Below are 27,161 nucleotides of genomic sequence, written 5' to 3' on the forward strand. Positions count from 1 at the left end.
ACCCACCACAACTCTCAGACCAGGCAAGGAGGGCATTAATCAGAGCTGTAACAAAGACACCAAAGATAACACTGAAGGAGCTGCAAAGATCCACAATGGAGATGAGAATATCTGTCCATAGGACCACTTTAAGCCGTACACTCCACAGAGTGGGGCTTTATGGAAGAGTGGCCAGAAAAAAGTAATTGCTTAAGAAAATATATTTGGAGTTTGTCCAGCAGCATGTAGCAGACTCCCCAAACACATGGAAGAAGATTCTCTGTTCAAATCAGACTAAAATTGATCTTTTCGGTCATCATGAGAAATGCCACATGTGGCGCAAACCCAACACCCTGAGAACACCATTCCTACAGTGAAACATGGTGGTGGCAGCATCATTCCGTGGGGATGTTTTTCATCTTCATGGAGAGAAAAGCTGGTCAGGACTGAAGGAAAGATGAATGGCACTAAATACGGTGCAATTCGGGAGGAAAACCTGTTTGAGTCAGTCAAAGGTTTGAGACTGGGACGAAGGTTCCTGTTCCAGCAGGACAATGACCCTAAACATCCTGCTAAAGCTACACTGGAGTGGTTTAAAGGGAAACATTTAAATGTCTTGGAATGGCCTAATCAAAGCCCAGACCTCAATCCAATTGAAAATCTGTGGCATAACTTGAGGGTTGCTGTACACCAACGCAACTCATCTAACTTGAAGGAGTTGGAGTAGTTTTGCCTTGAGGAATGGGCAAAAATCCCAGTGACTAGAAATCCCAGTGTGCTAAGCTAATAGAGACATACCCCAAGAGACTTGCAGTTATAATTGCTGCAAAAGGTGGCTCTAGAAAGTATTGACTTTGGGGGGGAATACCTATGCACACTCCAGATTTTTTTTTTTCATCTTAACTATTAATTTGTGTCACAATAAAACAACAATTTGCACCTTTAAAGTGGTAGGCATGTTGTGTAAATCAAATGGTGCTAACTCCCCAAAGATCCATTTTAATTCTATCTTGTAATGCACCAAAACAGGACAAACACCAAGGGGGATGAATGCTTTTGCAAGACACTGTATAATACAAAAGGTACTGACATTTTGGATCCCAACATATCAAACCTATTTCCTGTCTGAAGGATACTTCCACTCCACAATGTTGATACAGGCTCGCCGGAGGGGATTTTTAAGGGTAAGGCAGAGAAGGGAGTGTGGGGGCCGTGTGGCCACTGTGCTCGTCTGTTTCTTGGGTTTGCTGTAGTGCTGACGTTGTTGCTGTGTTGAACTTGCTGTGGAGATGGGTGCTGCTGCTGCACTCCGTATCAGCTTGGCCTGACGTGCTGCATCGATAGCTGCCTGCCAGCTGAGGGCGGCATTGGGTGTTGGGATGTGTTCTGGTGCCAGACCAACCATGCCACCTTTGCTAACGCTCACACTGTGCTCCTGCTCACTCACATTAGACACCATAACCAGAGATGGGCTGGTGTAGTTAGAACCTGCACATAAAAGAGAAAGGAAGGATGATGTACATTGACGCATTGAAGTCAGTAGTTTATTACACACACACACACACACACACACACACACACACACACACACGTCTAATCTGACTACAAGGGCTATATGACTATCAGCTTATACCTGCCACCATGGGACCATAGTTTCGAAACATTTTTTTATGAAACAAAAAAGAAACAGAAAATTACATGGAAGTTCACTATTCATAATCTTTACTGAGAACTTTTTTTTAACAGTCAAGAGGTGACCTGAACCATGCCTATTTAACCAAGAGGGTACCTTCACATCCAGCTTGTCTATATTCATGTTGATTTGATGTTTTTTTACTGAAACTATCATTTCAAAATATTTGTGTAATTAAAAAATTGTAAAGCAAGACTGCCCCTTTTTAAAGGAAACAAAGAATCTGTGGAGAACGTGGAAAAGACATTCACTCATACACACACACACGTGTGTGTGTGTGTGTTATTTATTTATTTAGTGGTCAGAAGTTTACATACAGTGACATGAATGTCATCTTGGATTTGAAGGTCATGGCAATATTTAGGCTTTCAGTAATTTCTTTGAACCATTCTTTTTCTGTGGCAGAATGTACAGCATACATCTTTCATTAAAAAAAAACAAGAAGTTGGTAAACAAGTTTTAATTTTATTTGGGTTTTCTGAAATCTTTCTGAAAACACCTCATATTGTGGATTGTAGACTACCTCACGGACTGTCCACAGTATGTGAGGACATGGGACTGTGTATTGAACATGGTTGTCTGCAACATGGAGGCTGCACAGGGAATGGTTCTGGCCACATTCCTGTTCACCTTCTACACTGCAGATTTCTCCTATAATTCACCCACCTGTCACCTGCAGAAGTTCTCTGATGACTGACGTCACTGGCCTCGTCACAGATGGGGACGACAGGGAGTACAGAGGACTGTTGCAGGACTTTGTGGACTGGTGCGAGCGAAACCACCTCCAGATCAACGCAGGGAAAACTAAGGAGCTGGTGGTGGATTTTCGCAGGTGCTCTCACTCCCCCCCAACCCCAGTGAGCATCCAAGGGAAGGACATTGAGCTGGTGACATCTTATACAGTAGTGCTTGAAAGTTTGTGAACCCTTTAGAATTTTCTATATTTCTGAATAAATATGTCCTAAAACATCACCAGATTTTCACACAAGTCCTAAAAGTAGATCAAGAGAACCCAGTTAAATAAATTAGACAAAAATATTATACTTGGTCATTTATTTATTGAGGAAAATGATCCAATGTTACAGATCTGTGAGTGGCAAAAGTATGTGAACCTCTAGGATTAGCTGTTAATTTGAAGGTGAACTTAGAGTCAGATGTTTTCAATCAATGGGATGACAATCAGGTGTGAGTGGGCACCCTGTTTTATTTAAAGAACAGGGATCTGTCAAAGTCTGATCTTCACAACACATGTTTGTGGAAGTGTATCATGGCACGAACAAAGGAGATTTCTGAGGACCTCAGAAAAAGCGTTGTTGATGCTCATCAGGCTGGAAAAGGTTACAAAACCATCTCTAAAGAGTTTGGACTCCACGAATCTACAGTCAGACAGATTGTGTAGAAATTGAGGAAATTCAAGACCATTGTTACCCTCCCCAGGAGTGGTCGACCAACAAAGATCACTCCAAGAGCAAGGCATGTAATAATCGGTGAGGTCACAAAGAACCCCAGGGTCACTTCTAAGCAACTGAAGGCCTCTCTCACATTGGCTAATGTTCATGTTCATGAGTCCACCATCAGGAAAACACTAAACAACAATGGTGTGCATGGCAGGGTTGCAAGGAGAAAGCCACTGCTCTCCAAAAATAACATTGCTGCTCATCTGCAATTTGCTAAAGATCATGTAGACAAGCCAGAAGGTGATTGGAAAAATGTTTTGTGGACGGATGAGACCAATATAGAACTTTTTGGTTGAAATGAGAAGTGTTATGTTTGGAGAAAGGAAAACACTGCATTCCAGCATAAGAACCTTATCCCATCTGTGAAACATGGTGGTGGTAGTATCATGGTTTGGGCCTGTTTTGCTGCATCTGGGTCAGGACAGCTTGCCATCATTGATGGAACATTGAATTCTGAATTATACCAGTGAATTCTAAAGGAAATATCAGGACATCTGTCCATGAACTGAATCTGAAGAGAAGGTGGGTCATGCAGCAAGACAACGACCCTAAGCACACAAGTCGTTCTACCAAAGAATGGTTAAAGGAGAATCAAGTTAATGCTTTGGAATGGCCAAATCAAAGTCCTGACCTTAATCCAATCAAAATGTTGTGGAAGGACCTGAAGCAAGCAGTTCATGTGAGGAAACCCACCAACATCCCAGAGTTGAAACTGTTCTGTACAGAGGAATGGGCTAAAATTCCTCCAAGCCAGTGTGCAGGACTAATCAACAGTTACTGGAAACTTTTTGTTGCAGTTATTGCTGCACAAGGGGGTCACACTAGATACTGAAAGCAAAGGTTCACATACTTTTGCCACTCACAGATATGTAATATTGGATCATTTTCCTCAATGTCTTTTCTTCAATATTTTGTCTCATTTGTTTAACTGGGTTCTCTTTATCTACTTTTAGGACTTGTGTGAAAATCTGATGATGTTTACGGTCATATTTATGCAGAAATATAGAAAATTCTAAAGGGTTCACAAGCACCTCTGTGTGTGTGTACATATATGCATATACTGTATAGACATTTTACCTTGTGTGGCTTGATATGTCCTCTTTTGCTGCTATCCACTGTGCTGCTGCAAACAGGAAATTTCTCCACTGTGGGATCATAAAGGTCTTCTTATGTCATCTTTAAATCAACATAGGGTCAAAATTATACATACAGGGTCAAGAATATACATACAGCACACCTAATATTTGGGTAAAATGTCTCTTCGCAAGATTCACCTTGACCAAACATTTTTGTTTACCATGAACAAGCTTCTGGCAAAATTTTGGTTCGATATTTCATGACTCTTCATGGTAGAATTGCTAGAGTTCAATTATTTTTTTTCCCTTGGCATGGACTCGACTTATAAGCATGGTCCATATATTTTAGATAGGGTTGAAGTCAGGACTTGTTTTAAGCTTAATGTTAGCCTGCTTTTTCCTCCACAATCAGCTCTGATGCATGTTTGGTTTCATTGTCCTGTTGTAACTCCCAAGTTTCTGATAGTTTATGCTGAAGATTTCTGAGGTAGTCCTCCGTCTTCATTTTTCCATCCACTTTGTGCAATGAACCAGTTCCACTGGCAGCAAAACAGCCCCAGAGCATGATGATCCTACCACCACCAGTTGGTACCGTGTCCCTCTGTACATGGTGGTTATTGTGGCCAAACAACTCAACCTTTGTCTCATCTGATCATACAGCTATCTGCCAGAAGGCTTTTTTCTTTGTCTGTGTGGTCAGCTTCAAACTTTAGTTAAGCTTGAAGGTGTCAATTTTGGAGTAGGGGATTAGTTCTTGGATAGCAGCCTCTTAGTCCATGGTGATGTAAAACTCACTGAACTACAGTCAGTGATCCATCAGCTTCCAGTCCATGGCAGGGCTATGCCATGGTGGTTCCTGGGTTGTTCCTGACCATCCAAATCAATTTCCTTTCAGCTGAGGGTGACAGTTTCGGTTTTCTTGAAGTAAAGTGGCTTGGCAAAGTGACAACACTACACCTCACGAAAACTTACATACAGTTGTTTGAGCTCATTTTGGAATTTGCAGTTGTTTAGAAATTACTCCAAGAGACATTCCAGAGTTGTGTACATCTGCGATCCTCTTTCTCAGATCTGCACTGAGTTCCTTGGACTTTCCATTGTATTGTGTCTCGGTCAATCCAATGACTGCTGTAAACAAACCCTTGTTATGAAGGCACAGAGAAGCTGCCAGCTGCAGTCAATCATGATCACTAACAGGAAGTTAAGAGACCTCGGCCTTGGCAAGATAAAAGACATTTTGGAAGTTTCAGGACCTCTGAATTAATAATCTAAGTGAGCGTATGTAAATTTTTGACCCTGTGTTGTTTTCAGAAAACCCAAAGAAAATTAAAACTTGTGCAGCAAATTATAGTGGGTTTTTTTTATTAAAGATGTATACTGTACAATTGTTCTGCCACAGAAAAAGAACAGTTCAAAGAAATTACTGAAAGCCCAAATACTGCCATGATTGCACATATATATAGTGGGGCAAAAAAGTATTTAGTCAGTCACCAATTGTGCAAGTTCTCCCACTTAAAAAGATGAGAGAAGCCTGTCATTTTCATCAAAGGTATACCTCAACTATGAGAGACAAAATGAGAAAAAAAAATCCAAAAAATCACATTGTCTAATTTTTAAAGAATTTATTTGCAAATTATGGTGGAAGATAAGTATTTGGTCAATAACAAAAGTTCATCTCAATACTTTGTTATATACCCTTTGTTGGCAATGACAGAGGTCAAACGTTTTCTGTAAGTCTTCACAAGGTTTTCATACACTGTTGCTGGTATTTTGGCCCATTCCTCCATTCAGATCTCCTCTAGAGCAGTGATGTTTTGGGCCTGTCACTGGGCAACATGGACTTTCAACTCCCTCCAAAGATTTTCTATGGGGTTGAGATCTGGAGACTGGCTAGGCCACTCCAGGACCTTGAAATGCTTCTTACAAAGCCACTCCTTCATTGCCCGGGTGGTGTGTTTGGGATCATTGTCATGCTGAAAGACCCAGCCACGTTTCATCTTCAATGCCCTTACTGATGGAAGGAGGTTTTCACTCAAAATCTCACGATACATGGCCCCATTCATTCTTTCCTTTACACAGATCAGTCGTCCTGGTCCCTTTGCAGAAAAACAGCCCCAAAGCATGATGTTTCCACCCCCATGCTTCACAGTAGGTATGGTGTTCTTTGGATGCAACTCGGCATTCTTTCTCCTCCAAACACGACAAGTTGAGTTTTTACCAAAAAGTTCTATTTTGGTTTCATCTGACCATATGACATTCTCCCAATCCTCTTCTGGATCATCCAAATGCTCTCTAGCAAACTTCAGATGGGCCTGGACATGTACTGGCTTAAGCAGGGGGACACGTCTGACACTGCAGGATTTGAGTCCCTGGCGGCGTAGTGTGTTACTGATGGTAGCCTTTGTTACTTTGGTCCCAGGTCTCTGCAGGTCATTCACTAGGTCCCCCTGTGTGGTTCTGGGATTTTTGCTCACCGTTCTTGTGATCATTTTGACCCCACGGGGTGAGATCTTGCATGGAGCCCCAGATCGAGGGAGATTATCAGTGGTCTTGTATGTCTTCCATTTTCTAATAATTGTTCCCACAGTTGATTTCTTCACACCAAGCTGCTTACCTATTGCAGATTCAGTCTTCCCAGCCTGGTGCAGGTCTACAATTTTGTTTCTGGTGTCCTTTGACAGCTCTTTGGTCTTGGCCATAGTGGAGTTTGGTGTATGACTGTTTGAGGTTGTGGACAGGTGTCTTTTATACTGATAACAAGTTCAAACAGGTGCCATTAATACAGGTAACGAGTGAAGGACAGAGGAGCCTCTTAAAGAAGAAGTTACAGGTCTGTGAGAGCCAGAAATCTTGCTTGTTTGTAGGTGACCAAATACTTATTTTACTGAGGAATTTACCAATTAATTCATTAAAAATCCTACAATGTGATTTCCTGGATTCTTTCCCGCCATTCTGTCTCTCATAGTTGAAGTGTACCTATGATGAAAATTACAGGCCTCTCTCATCTTTTTAAGTGGGAGAACTTGCACAATTGGTGGCTGACTAAATACTTTTTTGCCCCACTGTATATATGTGTTAACCTGCTTTTTCCTTCACAACCAGCATAGAATTATAAAATAATTTTCAAATCAGTTATGCCGATAACCAATAAAATATGTTTAAGTCATCATTTAAACAGAATAGTGTTCCTGCTAAAGCAGGGGTTCTCAACCTTTTCTATTATAAGGCCCACCTGTTCATACTTGGAAAGAGTCAGGGCCCATTAAAAAAGATACCCAATTATTTTGGCTCCTCTGTTCTATTAGAGTTTAATAATCTATTGTAAAGTGTATTAATGGGATGCAGCATCACTCCCTGTTACAGATGGGAGCCCAGGAATTAAATAAATACAATAAAAACAAACTGTATGGATGTGCCAGAAGCTAACATAAAACCATGCATGCAGGGCATTCTCAGTCAAAAGGGATTCATGATCCAAAAATGGAGTCTGGTCGATTAACACAAGAACTTATTGCCATGTTTGTACACAGCAAACAAGCAAGTTATTAAAACCAAGAAATACACTACAAAGAAGTCGATATAGAAACCACTCAATGGGATAAATCCTCACACGCTAACAAAGTAGGATTTTTCCTACGAGTTGGAAATTTATCCATTGGTTGAGTTCCCTGACATCTCAAACTACTTGGTGCTGCAGACATTGTTCTTCATGGACAAACAGATTAAAACCTGGAAAAGGCATACAATGTTTTATATGTAGCTGGGTTAAAGATCTGGGGATCATGACACTCCAAGATAGATGGTGGTAGACCAATCTAAGTGCAGAAAGCGTGTTTATTAGCAGGTGTGATATTTACAAAAATAAAAGCAAAACAGAAAGCAGAATCATAAAGCACAGTATTTAAACAATGTTTTAAACATGGCTAGAAACAAATGTGACAGTGATGATACTTTGCAAAGCCTCCGTGAAAACAGTGTCCGTATCTGCACCTGCTGATTGTGCTCAAATCAGTATCAGGTGTTTCCCATAACAACCGGTCCCAAGTGCATGCACAACGCACTCAGTGAGTGAGTGCAGCTGCTCTAGCTGCGCCAGACTCAAGTGCCCAAAGGCATGACAGTCAAGTGTTCGCCTGCTGTGTAACCACAACTTTTAGCTCACATGTATATCCTCAAGCATAGCCACCAAAATGCCTCATTTTCATTGATAACCCATCGCAAAGCATCATGAGCTGTAGTGTGACTGTAGCTTAATGAGACAGATGTGATGTCAAATGCAACCCAGCAATTGTACCCTACTATGAGTAAAAATTATCTTCAACTTTAAAAAAAAAATTCCAGCCCACACTGCTCTAAAGGATGTTAAACATTACAGGTATTGGTTTCAGTGATTACATATTTCATGCTGGAGTCTGAACATCACTCTACACCTTCCAAGTGAGAACCTGTATCACTTTGTGCCAGAAAAGAGGGGACTCATGTCATTCTGAAGCATCCAAGTGTGGACCACATTATGAGGAAAAATTGCACACTGTGACCTTGGCTAAAATATACTGGCGACTGATAAAAGCTTAAATTTGGGGAGTTGCTGTTTACCAATGACAGCCAATCAATAATTCAATTTAAAAAAAAAAACTCGTTGAGTAACTTTCCTATTATCTGAAAGAATCAATATATTAATTGGATGGTGTACCATAGATTTTCTTTGTAATTTACAATGGTGTTTGTTCTTATTCAATGCTTTGATTCATATAAAAAAGGTATTCAGTGTAGAATAACACAGATTCTGCTGGTGCTGTGAACATGACAGGGATTATTGCAAAAAATATTTTTCTCTTTCAGTTAACCTGCTAGCAATGGCAAATGAAAGCTTTTCTTGTAGAATGTAGCTAAAACTTGTAATACTGCCCTTATACTTGTCAGGGTGCAGGCATTTACAGATGCAAATGCAGGGGAGAGCGGGTGTGTCACAAACTGGTAACCGAATCCTGAACAGCAATCAGAAGATGTTGTGGGGACGGGCTAGGGTCGGTCAATGTACAAACAGCATGTCAGAGATTAGGCGAGAAATCAGAGTCAAAGTAAACACAGAAAGAGGTCAAAGTCACTCTAGGTCAGAACTAGAATGCAAGGCTTGGTATGATCGGGTATGCGTACAAAGAACGATACTTCGCAGTGAGCATGTGTGTTTGCTAGGCTTTACACAGGGAGGTGATTACTGGGGAAATGGGAAACAGGTGCACTTCCTAGAATTCGGGAGATGAGAGGCGCCGTGGTGCTTGGGAAGTGTAGTCCAGAGTGGTCATGTTTGGAGGCTGCTCTGAACTCAGGTTTTCGGTGCTATTACTGACAGACCCCCCCCCCCCCCGAGGCACTCACTCTGGGAGCGATCTCTTTTCTGGGACGACGACTTCTTCTTGGTGCTGGTTTGTCAGGGTGTTCCATGTGGAATTCCTGGGTGAGGAGTCAGTCTAAGACATCCCTAGAATTTACCCAGTTGCGTTCCTCCAGACTGTATCCCTCCCAGCCCACTAGGTACTCTAATTGTCCTTGTCTATGCCGGGAATTGAGGATCTTTTGCACTTGGTATATTAGGTCTCCCTCCAGTTCCATGGAGGGGGGAGGTTCTCTAATGGGCATGTTAGTTGCTAGGGGACCATGGATGGTGGGTTTCAGGCACGATACATGGAATGTGGGTGCCATTCTGCAGTGAGGTGCGAGTTCCAGTTTGTAGGAGACTTTGTTGATCTTGTGGATTATTTTAAATGGACAAATGTATCAGGCTTATAGTTTCTGGCATGAGTTGGGTCCTCATAGATTCCTTGTAGACACCCACACTTGGCCACCTGGGGCATAGTCAGGAGTTTCCCCTCGGTTCCTATCTGCATATTGTTTATACTTGCTGGTTACCTGTTCCAGCCTCTGGTGAACCTCCTTCCACACCTGTCCACTCCTCTTGAACCAAGAGTCCACAGCCACAATTTGTGTTGAGAAATCGTCCCAAGGGAAGAGTGGTGGCCAATAACAGAGGATGGACTGAAATGGTATTAGCTGGGTGGCTGAGTGTTTAAGATTGTTTTGGGCATATTTTGCCAAAGGAAGGAACTGCACCCAGTCCCTTTGATTATTCATGCAGAACATTCTCAGAAAACACTCGACCTCCTGGATGTGTGTTCCATCTGGCCATTGGACCAAGGGTGGTACCCTGAAGTTAAGCTTATGGACACCCCTAATCTATCCATAAACTTGGCCCAAACCCTGGAGATGAACTGTGGACCCCAGTCACTCATGATGTCCTCTGGGATACCATCATGCCTGCAGTTTCGTATGCAGTGGTTAGGCTGGACAGAGAAATGAGCTTGAGTGCTTTGGAGAAGTGATTGATGACAACCAGGATGAATCTGTTACCTTGGGATCAAGGTAGGTCTGTAATAAAATCTATGGCAATGTGTGACCAGAGTCATTGAGGTATCAGGAGCGGAAAGAGTTTTCCAGCAGGCAGAGCCTGGGGTATTTCAGCTTGGGTGCAGGTGGAACAGGATGAAACACAGTGGTTTATTTCCAATACCATGTTTTCCCACCAAAACTTATTCCAGAGGAGCTGATGGGTGCATTGTGTGCTGGGGTGCCCCGTGGCAGGAGATGGGTGGGCCCAGGTGATGAGTTGACCTCGAAATCAGGGAGTCTTCTGCATGAGCCCAGGAGGACAGTTCTCAGGAGGACTTGGAGGTTGGGACTGTGCTATTTCTTTGTTTACCTCCCATTTAATGGCATGCATGAAGCTCTCTGGTGGCAGGATAAGCATGGGCTCTGAAATGTAGTTAGAAGTGGTGTGGATTCTGGAGAGGGCATCTGCTTTCATGTTTCTGTGACCTGGACAGTAGGAAATAGTGAATCTGAATTGGGTGAAGAAGAGTGTCCACCTGGCTTGACAGAGATTTAGGTGTTTGGCTGTTTTCAGATTATTATATATATTTTTTATTTTTCCCAAGATATGATGTTTATTTTTTGATGTAAGAACGTTTTGAGACACATCCGCTGTTTGTATCAGATCAAATATATAAATTATCATCATAAAATTCAGTGTGAAAAGTCAAGTGTTTATCTGAGTAGCCCTTTGGCTGGGTGCTAACTGGTTTATTATGTTATAGGGATACCAGAATTCTTTTTCCTGTGTCCATGTGTTGATAGCCCTGTCATTCATTGTTTTCCAGGTATGTTTGCCTGATTATGTTAAGAAAATGCTTCAGATCTGTTAAATATTTTATTCATTACTGTATGGTTTATTTTATTTATTGTGCATTGTAAACTATACTATTTGATCGATATTAAGTGCCCGACTATTATAGTCTGCTTTATCTCAGTGTAATGTAGCCTACTGAACAGTAGTAGCCTGCAGTATGTAAATGGTTAGTTAGTTAGTTGGTTAGTTAGTTAGTTTGTTTGTTTGTTTTTATCATGCTTGGGATGTCGAGAAAGGGTGATGCCAGAATTCTTTCCCCTGTCTCCATGTGTTGATAGCCCTGTTATTCATTGGTTTCCAGAATAAATTCTGGCAGATCAGCTCTTCACCTCCTCTGCATCATCTATTGGCCACACAGAGACTTTTAATTATTATTGGGGAAACTGACTAGTTATAGTTGGTTACACATACTTGCCCCAATATTTTGCACTCAGACTTAAGTATGCATTTCCCTCTGTAAATTTGCTTAGTTACTTTTAAAATAAACATCAACAACTACACACAATGGAGCTACCTGGCAGCCTGTTGTTAATCCCTTGCAAAATCCTTTGCCCTGTTGCTTTTTTGGTGTGTCTGACTACATTTTGGCTGAGCTGAAGTCCCAGCTCTAATCGTAATGGTTCGCCACTGAAGTCAATATATGTCTTGATTGGTCTACCCTGATGTCTCCGACCATGGACAGGCTCCCATAATAAAACTTTGTTAGTTGTGATCTCAGAATGATGATAACAGTGACCAGCAACAGCCATTCTTCTAGCAGCAATTTTGGTGCAAATTGGTGGTAGCTCACCATATAGAACTGTATTTGGAATATGATCTTGTTATCTGACATTAAGTACTATTACGTGCCATTTAATGATTGTTGAAGCTGTTTTGTTAATGTCCAACTTTCTGATCCATATAATAGTACTGCTTCAACTTTGGCAAAGAAAAATGACAGCTTTACATTGCATGATATATTGGATTTCCACACAGTTTTCATTTTATTCACAGCCTTCCATGCTAATTCTTTTCTTATCTTTATATTTTGATCAGAAGACTGTACCCATAAACCAAGATATTTAAAGTCATTTACTTCTTTGAGGTATCCTTCTGCTGTTTTAAGCAGGGTGTGTGGGGATGAAACATTGAAAGTCATGAATTCTGCCTTCTTAGTATTCAGTTGAAGTCCTAATTTCTTACATTAATTTTCCATATTTGAAAGAAGTTGTTGTGCTTGCTCCATTGCATTGGGCAATAAACTAATGTCGTCTGCAAAGTCGACCTTGACTTTGCAGACTTGGTCTTACCATCAGACCTAGACATTCATCTAGATATCCAGCAGTGGCAATAATGGACCTTCATTATTGCCGCTGCTGGATATCTAGATGAATGTCTAAGTCTGATGGTAAGACCAAGATCAGCTTCATGATCATTGACAGCTTTATGTGGACTATAGTCTAGAACAATAATTACCTAACCTAAACAGTAAACTCATCTCCAGGCTTTCTTTCTTGAAAGTCTTGTCAGGTGTCAGTAACGACGCTGAAAACCTGAGTTCGGAGCAGTCTCCAAACATGGCCACTCTGGACTACAATTCCCAAGAGTCACAGCGCCCCGTCACCAGAATTCTAATTACATAACCTGTCACCAATTTACCCATAATCACGCAGCACATATATACTCAGCTCTCACAAACAGGTAGTGTGAAGTATCATTCTGCGTCCCATACCTGACTTTACCAAGCTGTTTTGACTTCTGCCTGATTTCCCGTTTTGTTCACTGTTGACGTTTAGTGTTGACTTCATCTTCTTGTCTGTCCTATGTTATTCTGTTTGCCAATCATTTGACCTCCGCCCGTCCCTGACACAGATTCCTGTTTCTTGATTCGGCTCGGTCTGCAGTTTGTGATGAACCCAGTCTCCCCTGCGATGGCATCCATAAGTGCCTGCACTCTGACAGGATACTTCACCACCCATGGATGCAGCAGAGGAGGCCAAGCAGATCAATACTCAGGGAACTCATTTCGGAGATCAGCGGTCTCTCAACCAGGATGTCACAGCTCACTGTTGTATTGTTGCAAGCCATCCTCACATGCCCTGCATCTCCTGCTGGTGCAGCTCAGCTCATTCCTCAACTTGAAATGTTTTTGGGTGAAGTATCTAATTGCAAGGGGTTCCTTCTCCAGTGCCCTTTGTATTGCTCCTCGCTCTTGGGTGCTACTGATGAACAGAAGATTTCTAAATTTATCAGTCTACTCAAGGGCAAAGCCTTACAGTGGGCTAATGTGGTGTGGAAGCACAGAGGTGAAAACATCACTTCCTTTGACTGTTTCTTAGAGCTCTTCATGCAAGATTTTGACCATGAACCTGAGGTTATAGAAGTCAGTGAAAGTCTACTGACAAATAAGGGAATAGAAGAGTTGTGGAGTATGCCCTGGACATTCGCACACTGGCTGCCAGTAGCAGTTGGAACAAACCTGTATTAAAGGCTACGTTTCGCCAAGGTTTGCATCCCAAAGTGCTGAGTGGTTTAACCTGCCGAGATGAACACCTTTCCCTCAACTCTCTAATCAACTTAGCCATCCATCTGGACCACCTCATCAAGAAATGACACTCATTGCAACCATCTCCTGCTCCCTCTCCTACTATGAGCATGCCAACTCCCATGAAGGTCTCTCATGCACGACTACAGTGGTCTGAGAGAGAGAGAGAGAGAGAGAAGAAAATGTGAAGGTCTCTGCTTTTACTGTGGTGAGTCCAGCCATCAGATTTCCATGTGCCTTATCCATTCTCCATGAAGCATTCCTGCACGCCAAGTCACCAGCCCACCAACCCGGTGACTTCCAAAATCAGCCATAAGCCGTAATCTTTTAATGTGCCTGTAATATTGAAACTGCCAGACTTGATCCATGTCCTCTCTGCATTCAAAGGCTCAGGGGCTAAAGGAAATTTCATCAGGAGCTCAATTGTCCAGAAATTCAACCTGTCCACTGACAAACTCCAAAGACCTCTCAAGGCCATTGACAGGGTGATGGCCTGATCTCTATGCACACATCTCCACTTGAAATTCAGGTGGGGGCTATTCATTCTGAGTGCATTTCTCTGTTCATCACCCAAACTTCTCATCTCATCCTGGGATACCCGTGGCTTCAACTTCATGACCCTCTAATCTCCTGGCAACAAAGGGACATTCTGCAGTGGTCTCCAGCCTGTTTTCAAAATTGTCTGAAACTTCCTCAGCTAGCGATTTCATCCACCTCTGTAGAGAACCCTCAGCCCAACTCTCTTGATAACATTCCTCCCTGTTATCTTGACCTCAAGGAAGTGTTTAGTAAAGGTAAAGAATGTGGGTTGCCTTTCCACTGTCACTATGACTGTACTACTGACCTCCTCTCAGGCACTACTCTTCCTCGTAACTGTATTTACCCTTTGTCCCTCACCAAGCAGGCCACTGTGGAAGAGTATGTACAAGAAGCTTTGAAAGAAGGGTACATCAGACCATCTACCTCACCGGCTTCTGTGGGCTTCTTCTTTGTGGAAAAGAAGGGAGGGGGTCTCCAGCCATGCATCAGTTATCGGGGCCTGAACCAGATCACAGTTAAATACCCTTATCCATTCCCACTGGTGCCTTCAGCCCTGGAAAAGCTGCATTCAGCCAAAATGTCCTCCGTAGTGTTTAGAACCTGGTCCAGATTCAAGAAGGAGACAAGTGCAAGACAGCTTTCAGAACCCCCTCTGGCCATTTTGAATATTTGATCATGCCTTATGGCCTTTCTTGCATGCCAAGCGTCTTCAAGTGCCTAATCAATGATGTCCTAAGGGACATGCTGGGGAAATTTGTAATCACCTACATACATGATATTCTGATCTACTTCCCAGATGAGGACATTCACCATAAGCATGTCAGGTCAGTACTCTCCCACCTGCTTCAGAATCATCTATATGTCAAAGCAGAGAAATGTGAGGTCCATGTCAATTAGATGTCATTCCTAGGGTATATCATCAGCTCTGAGGGAGTGAGCATGGACTAGGCCAAGGTTTCAGCTGTCACGTCATGGCCCACTCCCACATCAGTAAAGGAGTTGCAGCACTTCCTAGGGTTCGCAAACTTCTACTGGTGCTTCAGCCGGGGTTTCAGCACTATCGCTGACCCTCTTACTTCCCTTCTGAAGAACGGACCACATCGCCTCCATTGGAACCCTGCTGCCGAAGAGGCATTTAACCAGCTCAAAGCAGCATTCGCAACTGCTCCCATTCTACAGCACACTGATCCAACCAAGCCAGGCACATCCAAAATGGGAGTAGGAGGGTCCACTCTCTGGTTTGGAGAAAAAAACCCAAGCTTCACCCTCTCTTCCGATGCTTACTTTTCCAAGAAGCTCACGCCCACAGAGAGGAGCTATGACATTGGCAACTGAGAACTCTTGGTAATCAAATTGGCTTCAGAGGAATGGAGGCACTGGCTGGAGGACACAGCACACCTGTACATTATTCTGACTGACCATAAGAATTTGGAATACTTAAAAGACAGCAAAACATTTGAACCCATGGCAAGCCAGATGGGCCCTGTTCTTCACCCGCTTCCAGTTCATGATATTGCCCCAGCTCCAGAAACACCAAAGCTGATGCCCTTTCCAAAGTCCACAATCCATCACTCCTCACCTCTGAACCAACTCAACTCTTACCACCTGAATGTTTTGTGCAAGCCATTACATGGGACGTTGACAAGGAAATCAGACAGTCACAGCCCACTGATCATCCTGAGAACTGTCCTCCCAGGCTCCTGCATGTTCCATCTAAGCTCAGAAGCAAAGTCATCACCTAGGCTCATGCTTCTCCAGCCACCGGGCATCCCAACAGCCACCACACATATCTGCTCATCAGAAACAAGTACTGGTGGGAAAATATGATTTCTGACATCAACCATTTCATCTCCTCATGTTCTGCCTGTGCCCAAGCCAAGGTACCCTATGCTCCACCTGCCGGGCAACTATGTCCTGTCCCAATACCCCAGAGACCCTGGTAGCATAATGCCATTGACTTTCTCACAGATCTACCATAATCTCAAGGCAACACAATCATTCTGGTAATCATTGACAGATTTCCCAAGGCACTCAGACTCATCTCACTACCTGGACTACCCACAGCTTTCGAGACAGCCGAACTACTATTCAACCACATGTTCCATTATTTTGGCATCCCTGAAGACATAGTAAGTGACCGTGGTCCCCAGTTAATCTCCAGACTATGGTCCAGATTCCTGGACAGACTAGGAATGTCCATAAGTTTGACATCAGTGTATCATCCTCAATCCAATGGCCAGGTAGAAGACGCTAATCAAGAAGTGGGGTGTTTCCTTCATATCTTCTGTATGAGGAACCAAGGGGACTGGGCATGAGTTCTTCCATGGGCTGAGTATACACAGAACTCACTTAAACACTCAGCTACTCAGTTGAGCCCATTCCAGTGCATACTCAGCTATCAACCTCCTCTCTTCCCATGGGACAATACACCCACTCAGATACCAGCAGTGGACTCATGGTTTCAGAGAAGCCAGCAGGTATGGGAGGAGGTCTATCAAAGACTGAAACAAGTAAATGCCAAGTACAAGCAGTATGCAGACAAACATAGCAGTGGAGTATGCTCCAGGAGATTGAGTGTGGGTCTCCAGGAGGGACTTAAGAGAACCCAACACGTTAAAAGCTGCAAGCCCAATACATCAGCCCATACAAGGTACTGTGCAGAATCAATGAGGTATTTTACAGGCTGGAACTTCCACCTCACAGTAAAATGGCTCCCACATTTCATGTCTCCTGCCTAAAGCCTAATATCCAAGTTCCCCTAGCTACTGATACACCCACCCAAGAACCCCTTTCCCCAGACATTGAGGGTGAACCCATCTATCAGGTGAACAAGATCCTCAATTCCCAGTGCAGACAAGGTCAGCTTGAATACTTGGCAAACTGAGAGGGTTATAGCCCAGAGGAACAGAGTTGTCACCAGAATTCTAATTACACCACCTGTCACCAATTTACCCATAATCACGCAGCACATATACTCAGCTCTCACAAACAGTCAGTGCAAAGTATCATTCTGCATCTCGTACCTGAATTTATTAAGTCATTTTGACTTCTGCCTGATTTCCCGTTTTGACCACTGTTTATGTTTGACTTCGTCTTCTCGTCTGCCCTACATTATTCTGTTTGCCAATCAGTTGACCTCTGCCCACCCTTGACTATGATTCCTGTTTCTCAATTTGGCTCTGTCTGCAGTTTGCAATGCACCCACTCTCCCCTGTGATTGCATATGTAAGTACGTGCACTCTGACATCAACAAAGAAAGCCTTCTTTCAAGAAACCTTTGACAGTGTGCAACGGGGTCTTTTGATGAAGATTCTCTTGGCATAGAGGATTCCAGAGAAAATAGAGGGCTTGATTGTGGGAATGTATAAGAACATGATTGCAAGAGTCACAACCAGGGCTTTGAACCGGTTCAAGGAACGAAAACGAAAACCGGGAACTTTTTCTACTTCACATGGAACAGAAACGAAACCAGAAACTTTATTATTTTTTATGTTCCGGAACAGAAACGCTTATTAAAAATAATGGTAACCGGTTAATACCGGTTTTTATTTCATTCCTCAAAGTTTCTGTAGCCTACAAATAGTCATTCTTCTCCTGCGCAAGTTTCTATGACCCGCTGGGGTTCACTTCCTGTGTGACGTTCGCTGATTGAATGGAGAGAGCGGGAAGGTAGACTACTAGTGAGTAAATGCATTACTGAGTGTCTGAGCAAAGAAGAGCCTGAACGTTGCAAGCTCCCTATTGGCTGTTTGTAAAAATGTATCAATTGTTGCCCTTCCCACGGGAATCATCGCGGGCTCGAGAGACGAGACCTGACGAGTTAGTTTGTTGGTAGCAGAACAAAATGTCTGGACACAAATCGGGTTTTCAGAAAAGGAAAGAAAATAAACGGAGGGTCGAAAATACAAAAAAGGAGGCAGAAAATGCAAAACGAGTTTTAAGGTAGGACAAATGGTTACTTTTCTGAGGCAGCCCGCCGTGGCTGCCTGCAGGCTTATTTATTATAGCCCATTTAGTTAAAATAGTTGATATAAAATGTTTATAGTTATGTGATGGTTGTCCTGATTTAGACTGTTTTTTTTGGGGGTTGCGCGATGTTGCACCCGGGTCCAGATTAGGGCAGAACCGGCCCTGGCTACATTTCAGGTGTAGTTTGTTTTATGTATGTGTGTACTTGCATAGATGTGTACTTGGTCTTCCAATATGGCGCCTAACAAAATCTCGTGGCGCGGTGACATCATGCGGTAGCCCTCTATAGGGCCTGACTAGCCTTTGGTAACACACTAAACGAATTATCTTTCATTTTTGGCACTTTTTCTGTTTGTGTAGATGGGAAGACATACTGAGAATCCAAATCACCAACATTTGAAAATTGTTTTGAATTATTTATTGTCTTATTTAATGAAGGTTGTAATAGAATTAGCCTACATTTGGCTTAAGCTGGATGAGACAGAGACATAATTTTATAGCCATTTGTTAAACCGCTGACAGGGAACGTAATTAACCGTTCCGGGAACGAAATTTTTTTGTTCTAACCGGTTCGGGAACGTCTATTTAATGGTGGAACCCAAAACCGGAAACGTTAAAATTCCGTTTCTGTTCGGAACGAACCAATAGGAAAAAAATTCCGGTTCAAAGCCCTGGTCACAACAGATGACAGATTGACAGAAGCATTCTCCATTCTTGCCAGGGTGATGCAGGGAGACACCCTTGCTCCCTACTTGTTCATAATAGCCATTGACTGCATTGTGATACAAGCAGTGGATGGAAAGGACATTGGCTTTACCCTTCAACCTCAACGCAATTCCTGGTACCCTGCTGAAAAGTTCACAGATGTGGACTTCGCTGATGATCTGGCTCTTTCCATAGACACAGTGCAGGAGGTGGAAATTCTGTTGTTTATTCTAGAAGTGGCAGCAAACTCCATCAGACCGCACCTCACTGAGTCAAAGAGCAAGTACATGGGAGTTAATACACACCCAAATGATCTACAAACTCTAAGAGCATGAAGTGATCAAGAGCTGGAGGGTGTGCATGCTTTTGGCTACCCTGGATCTTGGATTAACAGTTTGGAAAATGACTTTGAAGTCCAGAAGCCTTAGCATCGAGGTCTACCAGAAACCCACACACACAGACCAGTACCTACTCTTCGACTCTCACCACCCACTGGAACACAAATTGGGGGTCATTAGGACCTTGCAACACAGGGCTCAGAACATTCCTACAATGGTAGAGGGAAAAGAGAAGGAGCAGAATCACATCAAGAAAGCACTTCAGAACTGCGGGTGTCCCAACTGGGCTTTCTTCAAGAGCAGAAAAAGGAACATAATGGACAAGGTGGATAACAGAAACAAACACAAGAACATTGTCATTCCCTACATTTCTGGTCTAGCTGAGAAACTCATGAGGATCTTCTACAAACACAACATTCCGGTACATTTCAGACCCAGTAACACCCTGAAGCAAAAACTGGTCCACCCTAAGGACAGAATAGCCAGACACAAACAGGACAACATAGTGTATGCAATTCAGTGCAGTGAGGAATGCACGGACTCGTATATTGTGCAACAAAACAACCGCTTCACAGGTGCATGGCTCAACACAGGAGAGCCACTTCCTCAGGCCAGGACTCTACTGTCTATCTTCATCTTCACAACAAAGGACACTCATTTCAGGATTGCAATGTACACATTTTAGCCAGGGGCGGCACGGTGGTGTAGTGGTTAGCGCTGTCACCTCACAGCAAGAAGGTCCTGGGTTCGAGCCCTGGGGCTGGCGAGGGCCTTTCTGTGTGGAGTTTGCATGTTCTCCCCGTGTCCGCATGGGTTTCCTCCGGGTGCTCTAGTTTCCCCCACAGTCCAAAGACATGCAGGTTAGGTTAACTGGTGACTCTAAATTGACTGTAGGTGTGAGTGTGAATGGTTGTCTGTGTCTATGTGTCAGCCCTGTGATGACCTGGCGACTTGTCCAGGGTGTACCCTGCCTTTCGCCCGTAGTCAGTTGGGATAGGCTCCAGCTTGCCTGCGACCCTGTAGAAGGATAAAGCGGCTAGAGATAATGAGATGAGACATTTTAGCCAGAGAGGATCATTGGTACAAGTGAGGAGTTAAAGAAGCCATTTTTGTCAACCTGGAACGGCCATCACTGTACAGAGGTGGGAGTCTAAGACATAATTTATCAGCCACCTACAATGCAGTCCTTGGCACACTTCCCAGACAACTGAATGCACACCAAAACCCAAAACCCAGCTTTTTTCAGTGACTCACAGGGGGACAGAGAGAACCAGCAATCCATTGATCACCATAACGACTCTCCAGGCCATTCACACCCAGCCCCCAGTGACCTACACCAACAGGATGGCTCAACGACACCTTAGGATTGCTTTTCATCCATGAGAGGATAAATACCTGATACTCCCTATTAGTCAGACAGAACTGAAGAAGCCTTTTGGATGAGAGGTGAAACGTCTTCAAGAATCTTCAAGCAAGTCCAGTTGCTCTCTTTTACCACCCACAGTTTACTATGACCTGGATGACTGAGAATCTTCACAGACATGTCTACCCAGAGCTACCAGCAAAATCCAAGAGAGGAGAATGAAGCTTGCAGGCCACATAAGATGACATGACGACCTACTGATGCACAAGCTGCTGTTCTGGGACCCGAAGCATGGACAGTGAGGACGCGAGCGTATTCCTTGACATGCTTTCCAGGGTCACTGAACTTGACAGTGTTGCTGAGATAGAGAGTGTGGCAGTGTACCATAGCATCTCAGACAATGAAGCTGCTCTAGCTAATAAGTAAGTCATATCCAATTTTCTGGGATTCACCTACAATATCATGATAAAGAACTGCAATGCCATCTCCTTGGCCAGTTAGATGAGGAGAGTTTATGTAGCTTTATTTGGGGTTTTATATAAATTTATGCACTTATTTGGTCTAATACAAAACTCTGTTAAAAAGGTTTTAAATAATTTATATTTTAATTTACAATAAGTGCTTTAGATTAATATAACAAATATCATGAGAATGTATGCATATTAGTGCATATTAGTGCATCTCAAACAACTAGAATATTTTGAAAAAGTGAAATATTTTCCATTAGGTGCATGGGACAACAAGTAGGTTGTGGCAAGAGGACCTATGACCTTGAGCAACAACTCTAGCTTTGTCCCCACTCAGACTAGAATGTACAGAGATCAAAAGTCAGAATTTTGAGTTCCCATTTCCAAGGTAAGTTGAATGCAACTGTGGTATCCCTGATGTGGGTAGAATACTGACATTGTGGCAGGTGGGAGATGGTGTTCACACAACTTTATTATGAATTTCCTTTTCTACCGCTTTTCAGCTTTTATGTGATTTATTCATTCATACACACACATGCTCTGGTAGGGAAAGATCCTCTCTCATCACTCTCTCCTTCCTTTTCTACCTTCCATCCTCACTGCAAAACACACAGACACAATGTTAATTGACAACAGGTGTGCTGACTTTGCCACTCACCTTCCCTGACCCCACTCTCCATTCACAACTGATGCTTGGCCATGCCATGCTGCCACATACCCCCTAAGCCCGACTCAGGCTGGGGAGCCATCCGGCCTGCAGCAGACCCCCCCCATAATTGGATAGGAAGTCTGCCGCCGCCACCACCATCTGCGCCCCCAGCCTGTGGACCACCTTGAATTTAGGTGGAACCCAATCATGGGGAAGACTGCTGACTTGACAGTTGTGTAAAAGACGATCATCAACACCCTCCACAGGGTGTAAGCTACAGAAGGTCATTGTTGAAAAGACTAGCTGAAAAAGATGCAGAAGCAACAGGGATGACCATAGCCTTGAGAGGATTAAGAAAAGTCCATTCAAGAACTTGGGAGAGCTTCACAAGGAGTGGACTGAGGCTGGTGTCAGTGTACCAAAAGCCAGCACATACAGGCATCTTCAGGAAAGGGGCTACAAATGTCAATATTCCTAATATCAAGCCACTCCTGAACCAGAGACAACATCAGAAGTGTCTTACCTGGGCTAAGGAGAGAAACGACTGGACTGTTGCTCAGTGGTCCAACATCTTTACGGATGAAAGTAAATTTTGCATTTCATTTGGAAATCAAGGTCCTAGAGTCTGGAGGAAAAATGGAGAGGCACAAAAATCCAAGGTGTTTGAAGTCCAGGGTGAAGTTTCCACAGTCTGTGCTGATTTGGGGTGCCATGTCATCTGCTGGTGTTGGTCCACGGTGTTTGAAGTCCAAAGTCAACATAGCCGTCTACTGACAAGCTTTATGAAGATGACAATTTCCTTTTCCAGCAAGATTTAGCACCTGCCCATGGTGCCAAAACTAATACTAAATGGTTTGCTGACCATGATATTACTAGAGCCCCAACCAAGTATTGAGTGTAAAAATGAACATACTTTTCAGAAGTTGGACATTTCTGTATATTATATATAAAAATAATGTGTGTATGTCAGAACCAGAGCCATCCATGTTTGTAGTCCCAGGAGCACAAGTCAAACAGAGTTAAAAAAAAAATTATTAACTTCACAAGAATAAAAATGGACAGAGAAATTGGGCACCTTGAATGTTTACAAATAGCTAAAAATAAATAACCATTCTCCACACACTACAACCCATGCAGAGTTAGTATACACAGCCAAATAGTATAAATAGCAAAACCAAAATACTACAGACTATTTTCCTTATAACACTAGTATAAATAGTAAAATGCACACAATACTACATACTACCATCACACAATAGGTTAGTAGAAAATAGCACTGTTCACCACAAATACAATCTGGACAATAAACAACTCAAAACAATAGGATAATAGTAAAAGTCTCCACGATATAACCAGTCTCAGTCACCGCGCATGGCCACAGTTAACGCGTCTTTTCCCAGTAGTCCAAAGGGGGCGTGGTCGATGCAGGGATTCCCCTCCGGGGGCGGGCGTTGCAGCTGAGGTAAGAGTGACGACACGAAGGCTCACGGAAACCACTCCAATCGCTGGACCTCGGGCAGATGACAGACCAGGAATTAACAACAGGCCAGGAACTTGCAGTAAACAATGCTACACACAAACACTCAATGGAACTGGTACTTTCCTTCACAAGACTTGTAGATTGCCATATGGGGAGGCCCCGCCGCGTGGACATAAAAGCACTCCCAAAAAAGTGCTTTTATGTCCACGACGGGAGGATGGCGAGATCCACAGCCGGAGTGAGGAAGCCAGCGATCGATTCCCGGGGTCAGCCCCTGAGGTAAGCCTTTTTATGTCAATCAGTAGTCTCGCAGATTGGATGATTAGGAGGTGTGGTAATTGTTCAGTTCACGGGAATCACCTGCTGCAGTTCCTAGTCACCTCCCCACCAATGTAAACAAACACACGTGTATAATGACAGCACAGCAAATCACGTTGGCAAAACAAAAACACACGTGCAATATGTCACAGCAATGCTCAATAACAACTTCACTCTGTACTTCAAGGTGCCCAAAACAAAACAAACACCCCCTATGGTGACATTAACTGTAGCTGGGTTGCCCCATCTGACATACATATATATATATAATTTTTTGAAGTGCATACTTTATAGGATATCACAATAGAACTAATTGACAATTCTTTTTATTCTAGACCTTTTTTTTTTATTTGAAGTTTAGTTGCAGTAGCAGCCCTACTTTTGAGTCATATCTGAACCTCCAGTTGAGGTACACTGCAATAGTCAAGTATGAAAAACTCTCAATTTGGTCTGCAAATCTGGCCTGTCCATTAGGCCATAGACCACCTAGGGCTAGGGGATCCTGATGTGTCCTCTTTCTTTCCTCCTCAATGTATTGTGTTACATAAAAAAAACATATTGCATTTTAATCCATAATGTTTTGTTCATGCTATATGAAAGTTTACCTTTTTGAATTAAATTCTGAAAAAAATTAACTCATTCATGATATTCTCATTGTTTGAGATGCACTAGTATAGGGGAAAGGTTTACCATCAACAAAAGAATCATGACCAATGACATGACACTTTTCAGAAATTTCTAAGGAAAGCGGCTCTGTTCAGTATGTTACAGCATGGCCTGTAGGCCAGCTCATCTAAATTTCCAATATCACTGAGTCACTTTACATACTTTTTTCTTCTGCCATTTCTACTTTGTCACTCTGCAGCTCATCACTTTATACTAGGCCATTTTACACACATGTTAGTGCAATAATTTGTGCTGTATTTCTTTACCCATTATGTCAGTTTTATTTTGTACTTTATTCACTGTATCCTGGTGTTTTACATTCCATTACTCTGGTGTACTTTTTTAAATTCCAGGTTAAAATCATTTGTCTCGGCGGTTGAGTTCTGTGTGTGTGTCTCTGTGTGTGTGTGTGTGTTAGTTAGATAATCTTAATCTGTTCTATGAGCAGTTTTCTTGAGCTTGGCCACAAGCATTTCAAACTACATTTGTCTTGGCATACTGTGCAAATGATAATTAAACTTAACTCGAATGATTACTGATTCCATTGTTTATGGTGGGTGATGGGCACAAGACAGGAAAATTAATTAAACGTCTCAGGGAATGGGACAATTGGCTAGCAGTCTATATCCAAAAATCCTCAAAAATATACTTTTTTTTTCTTTGTTCCCACCAGATGACCACCTGCATAAATAAGTACTAACTGATCACTTGGAATTTTCAACAATTTTTAGAGTTGTTTTACAGAGACTTGTGTATTTAAAAAAGAAAATCAAGTGATTGACAGGTTTGCAGGCAGAAATGCCTTGGTGATGAGTGAGATCAGAGGAAAATTGTCAAAAGGTTATGGTAACTCAAATAACTACTCTTTACAACTATGGTGAGCAAAAAAGCATTTCAGAACACACAATGAACAATGAGTTACAGGATAAAAACAGGAGATGAAAAACAGGATACAACAGCAGAAAACCACATTTGGTTCCACTTTTGTCAGCCAAGAACAGGCTGAAATATGGTCACACATCTTTCCAACTCTCTCCTCCCAGGCTCAAACTCTCCAGAATAGCTCTGCTGATCTAATTAACATAATTGATTTTACTTAGAGCAGTTAATTATTTCTTGGCTACAGAAGGTACAAGGCAGATGAGAATGAGACCAAGAGAGGCAACAAGGGGACCAGAGGACAACCAGAGGAGAGAGAAAGGAGAGGAGAATAAAATGCAGTGAAGGACAGAGAGAGAGAGAGAGAGAGCACAAATGCTGTAATCTCCAGAGTGGAAGATTAATCTTGTTTGAGGACAGTAGGGCCATAGCAAAGCTGCTCTCCCACAATGGAGTGTGACAAGTGAACCCATTTACACCCTTCATAATAGGAGTCCACTGGCCACTTAAAAATAACATTTTATTTGTTAATTGATTATGATAGTTTTCCAGGTAAGCGTTTCCCAATTTCCTTACCCAAGAAGTTTGATTGCTAGCTAGTCACTTTTTATTATATATTTGTCAGTAACAACCCAAGTAATTCACACATGCAAAGAAATCAAGACATATATGTCCATAAATTAAGTGTAATAAAGTGGAATGACACAGGGAATAAGTATTAAACACATGAAGAAAAGGAGGTGCAAAAAGGCACAGAAAGCCAAGAAACCAGCTGAAATATGTCAGTATTTAGAAAGCCTGCCCCCTATCAGTGCAAATTAATATCAGCTGCTTTAGTCCTACAGCGGTGCTTGAATGTTTGTGGACCATTTAGAATTTTCTATATTTCTCGCATAAATATGATCTAAAACATCATCAGATTTTCACACAAGTCCTAAAAGTAGATAAAGAGAACCCAGTTAAACAAATGAGACAAAAATATTATACTTGGTCATTTATTTATTGAGGAAAATGATCCAATATTACATATGTGAGTGGCAAAAGTATGTGAACCTTTGCTTTCAGTATCTGGTGTGACCCCCTTGTGCAGCAATAACTGCAACTAAATGTTTCCGGTAACTGTTGATCGGTCCTGCACACCAGCTTGGAGGAATTTTAGCCCATTCCTCTGTACAGAACAGCTTCAACTCTAGGATGTTGGTGGGTTTCCTCACATGAAATGCTCGCTTCAGGTCCTTCCACAACATTTCGATTGGATTAAGGTCAGAACTTTGACTTGGCCATTCCAAAGCATTAACTTGATTCTTCTTTAACCATTCTTTGGTAGAACAACTTTTGTGCTTAGGGTCATTGTCTTGCTGCATGACCCACCTTCTCTTCAGATTCAGTTCATGGACAGATGTCCTGACATTTTCCTTTAGAATTTGCTGGTATAATTCAGAATTCATTGTTCCATCAATGATGGCAAGCCGTCCTGGCCCAGATGCAGCAAAACAGGCCCAAACCATGATACTACCACCACCATGTTTCACAGATGGGATAAGGTTCTTATGCTGGAATGCAGTGTTTTCCTTTCTTCAAACATAACGCTTCTCATTTTGGTCTCATCTGTCCGCAAAACATTTTTCCAATAGCCTCCTCAGACATAGAGTGTTTTGGTAAACTGGGATGTATGGATGCTGTCAGTCCCCACTCGCTTGCTCACTCGAGTTTGTTGATGGTGTAGTGGCTGGCTGCTTTATGTCCCGGGGCTCCTTCATGCCTGTGTTACCTTCTGGCTCTCCCCTTTTAGTTATGCTGTCATAGTTAGTTGCT

The 27,161-nt window shown here is 42.6% G+C and overlaps 1 protein-coding gene across 1 annotated transcript in view; it reads right to left on the bottom strand.

Annotated features, from left to right (window-relative positions):
* Window positions 1-27,161, bottom strand: part of cacna1c (calcium channel, voltage-dependent, L type, alpha 1C subunit) — an 880,695-nt gene that overhangs the window by 724,134 nt on the left and 129,400 nt on the right. Inside the window, exon 2 of the mRNA XM_060902748.1 lies at window positions 1,116-1,467. Within this exon, the coding sequence (XP_060758731.1) occupies window positions 1,116-1,467 (352 nt within the window). The remainder of the gene's footprint in view (window positions 1-1,115; window positions 1,468-27,161) is intronic.

This window comes from Neoarius graeffei, chromosome 21 (genome assembly GCF_027579695.1).
Source record: "Neoarius graeffei isolate fNeoGra1 chromosome 21, fNeoGra1.pri, whole genome shotgun sequence".
In the NCBI taxonomy this organism is placed as follows: domain Eukaryota; kingdom Metazoa; phylum Chordata; class Actinopteri; order Siluriformes; family Ariidae; genus Neoarius; species Neoarius graeffei.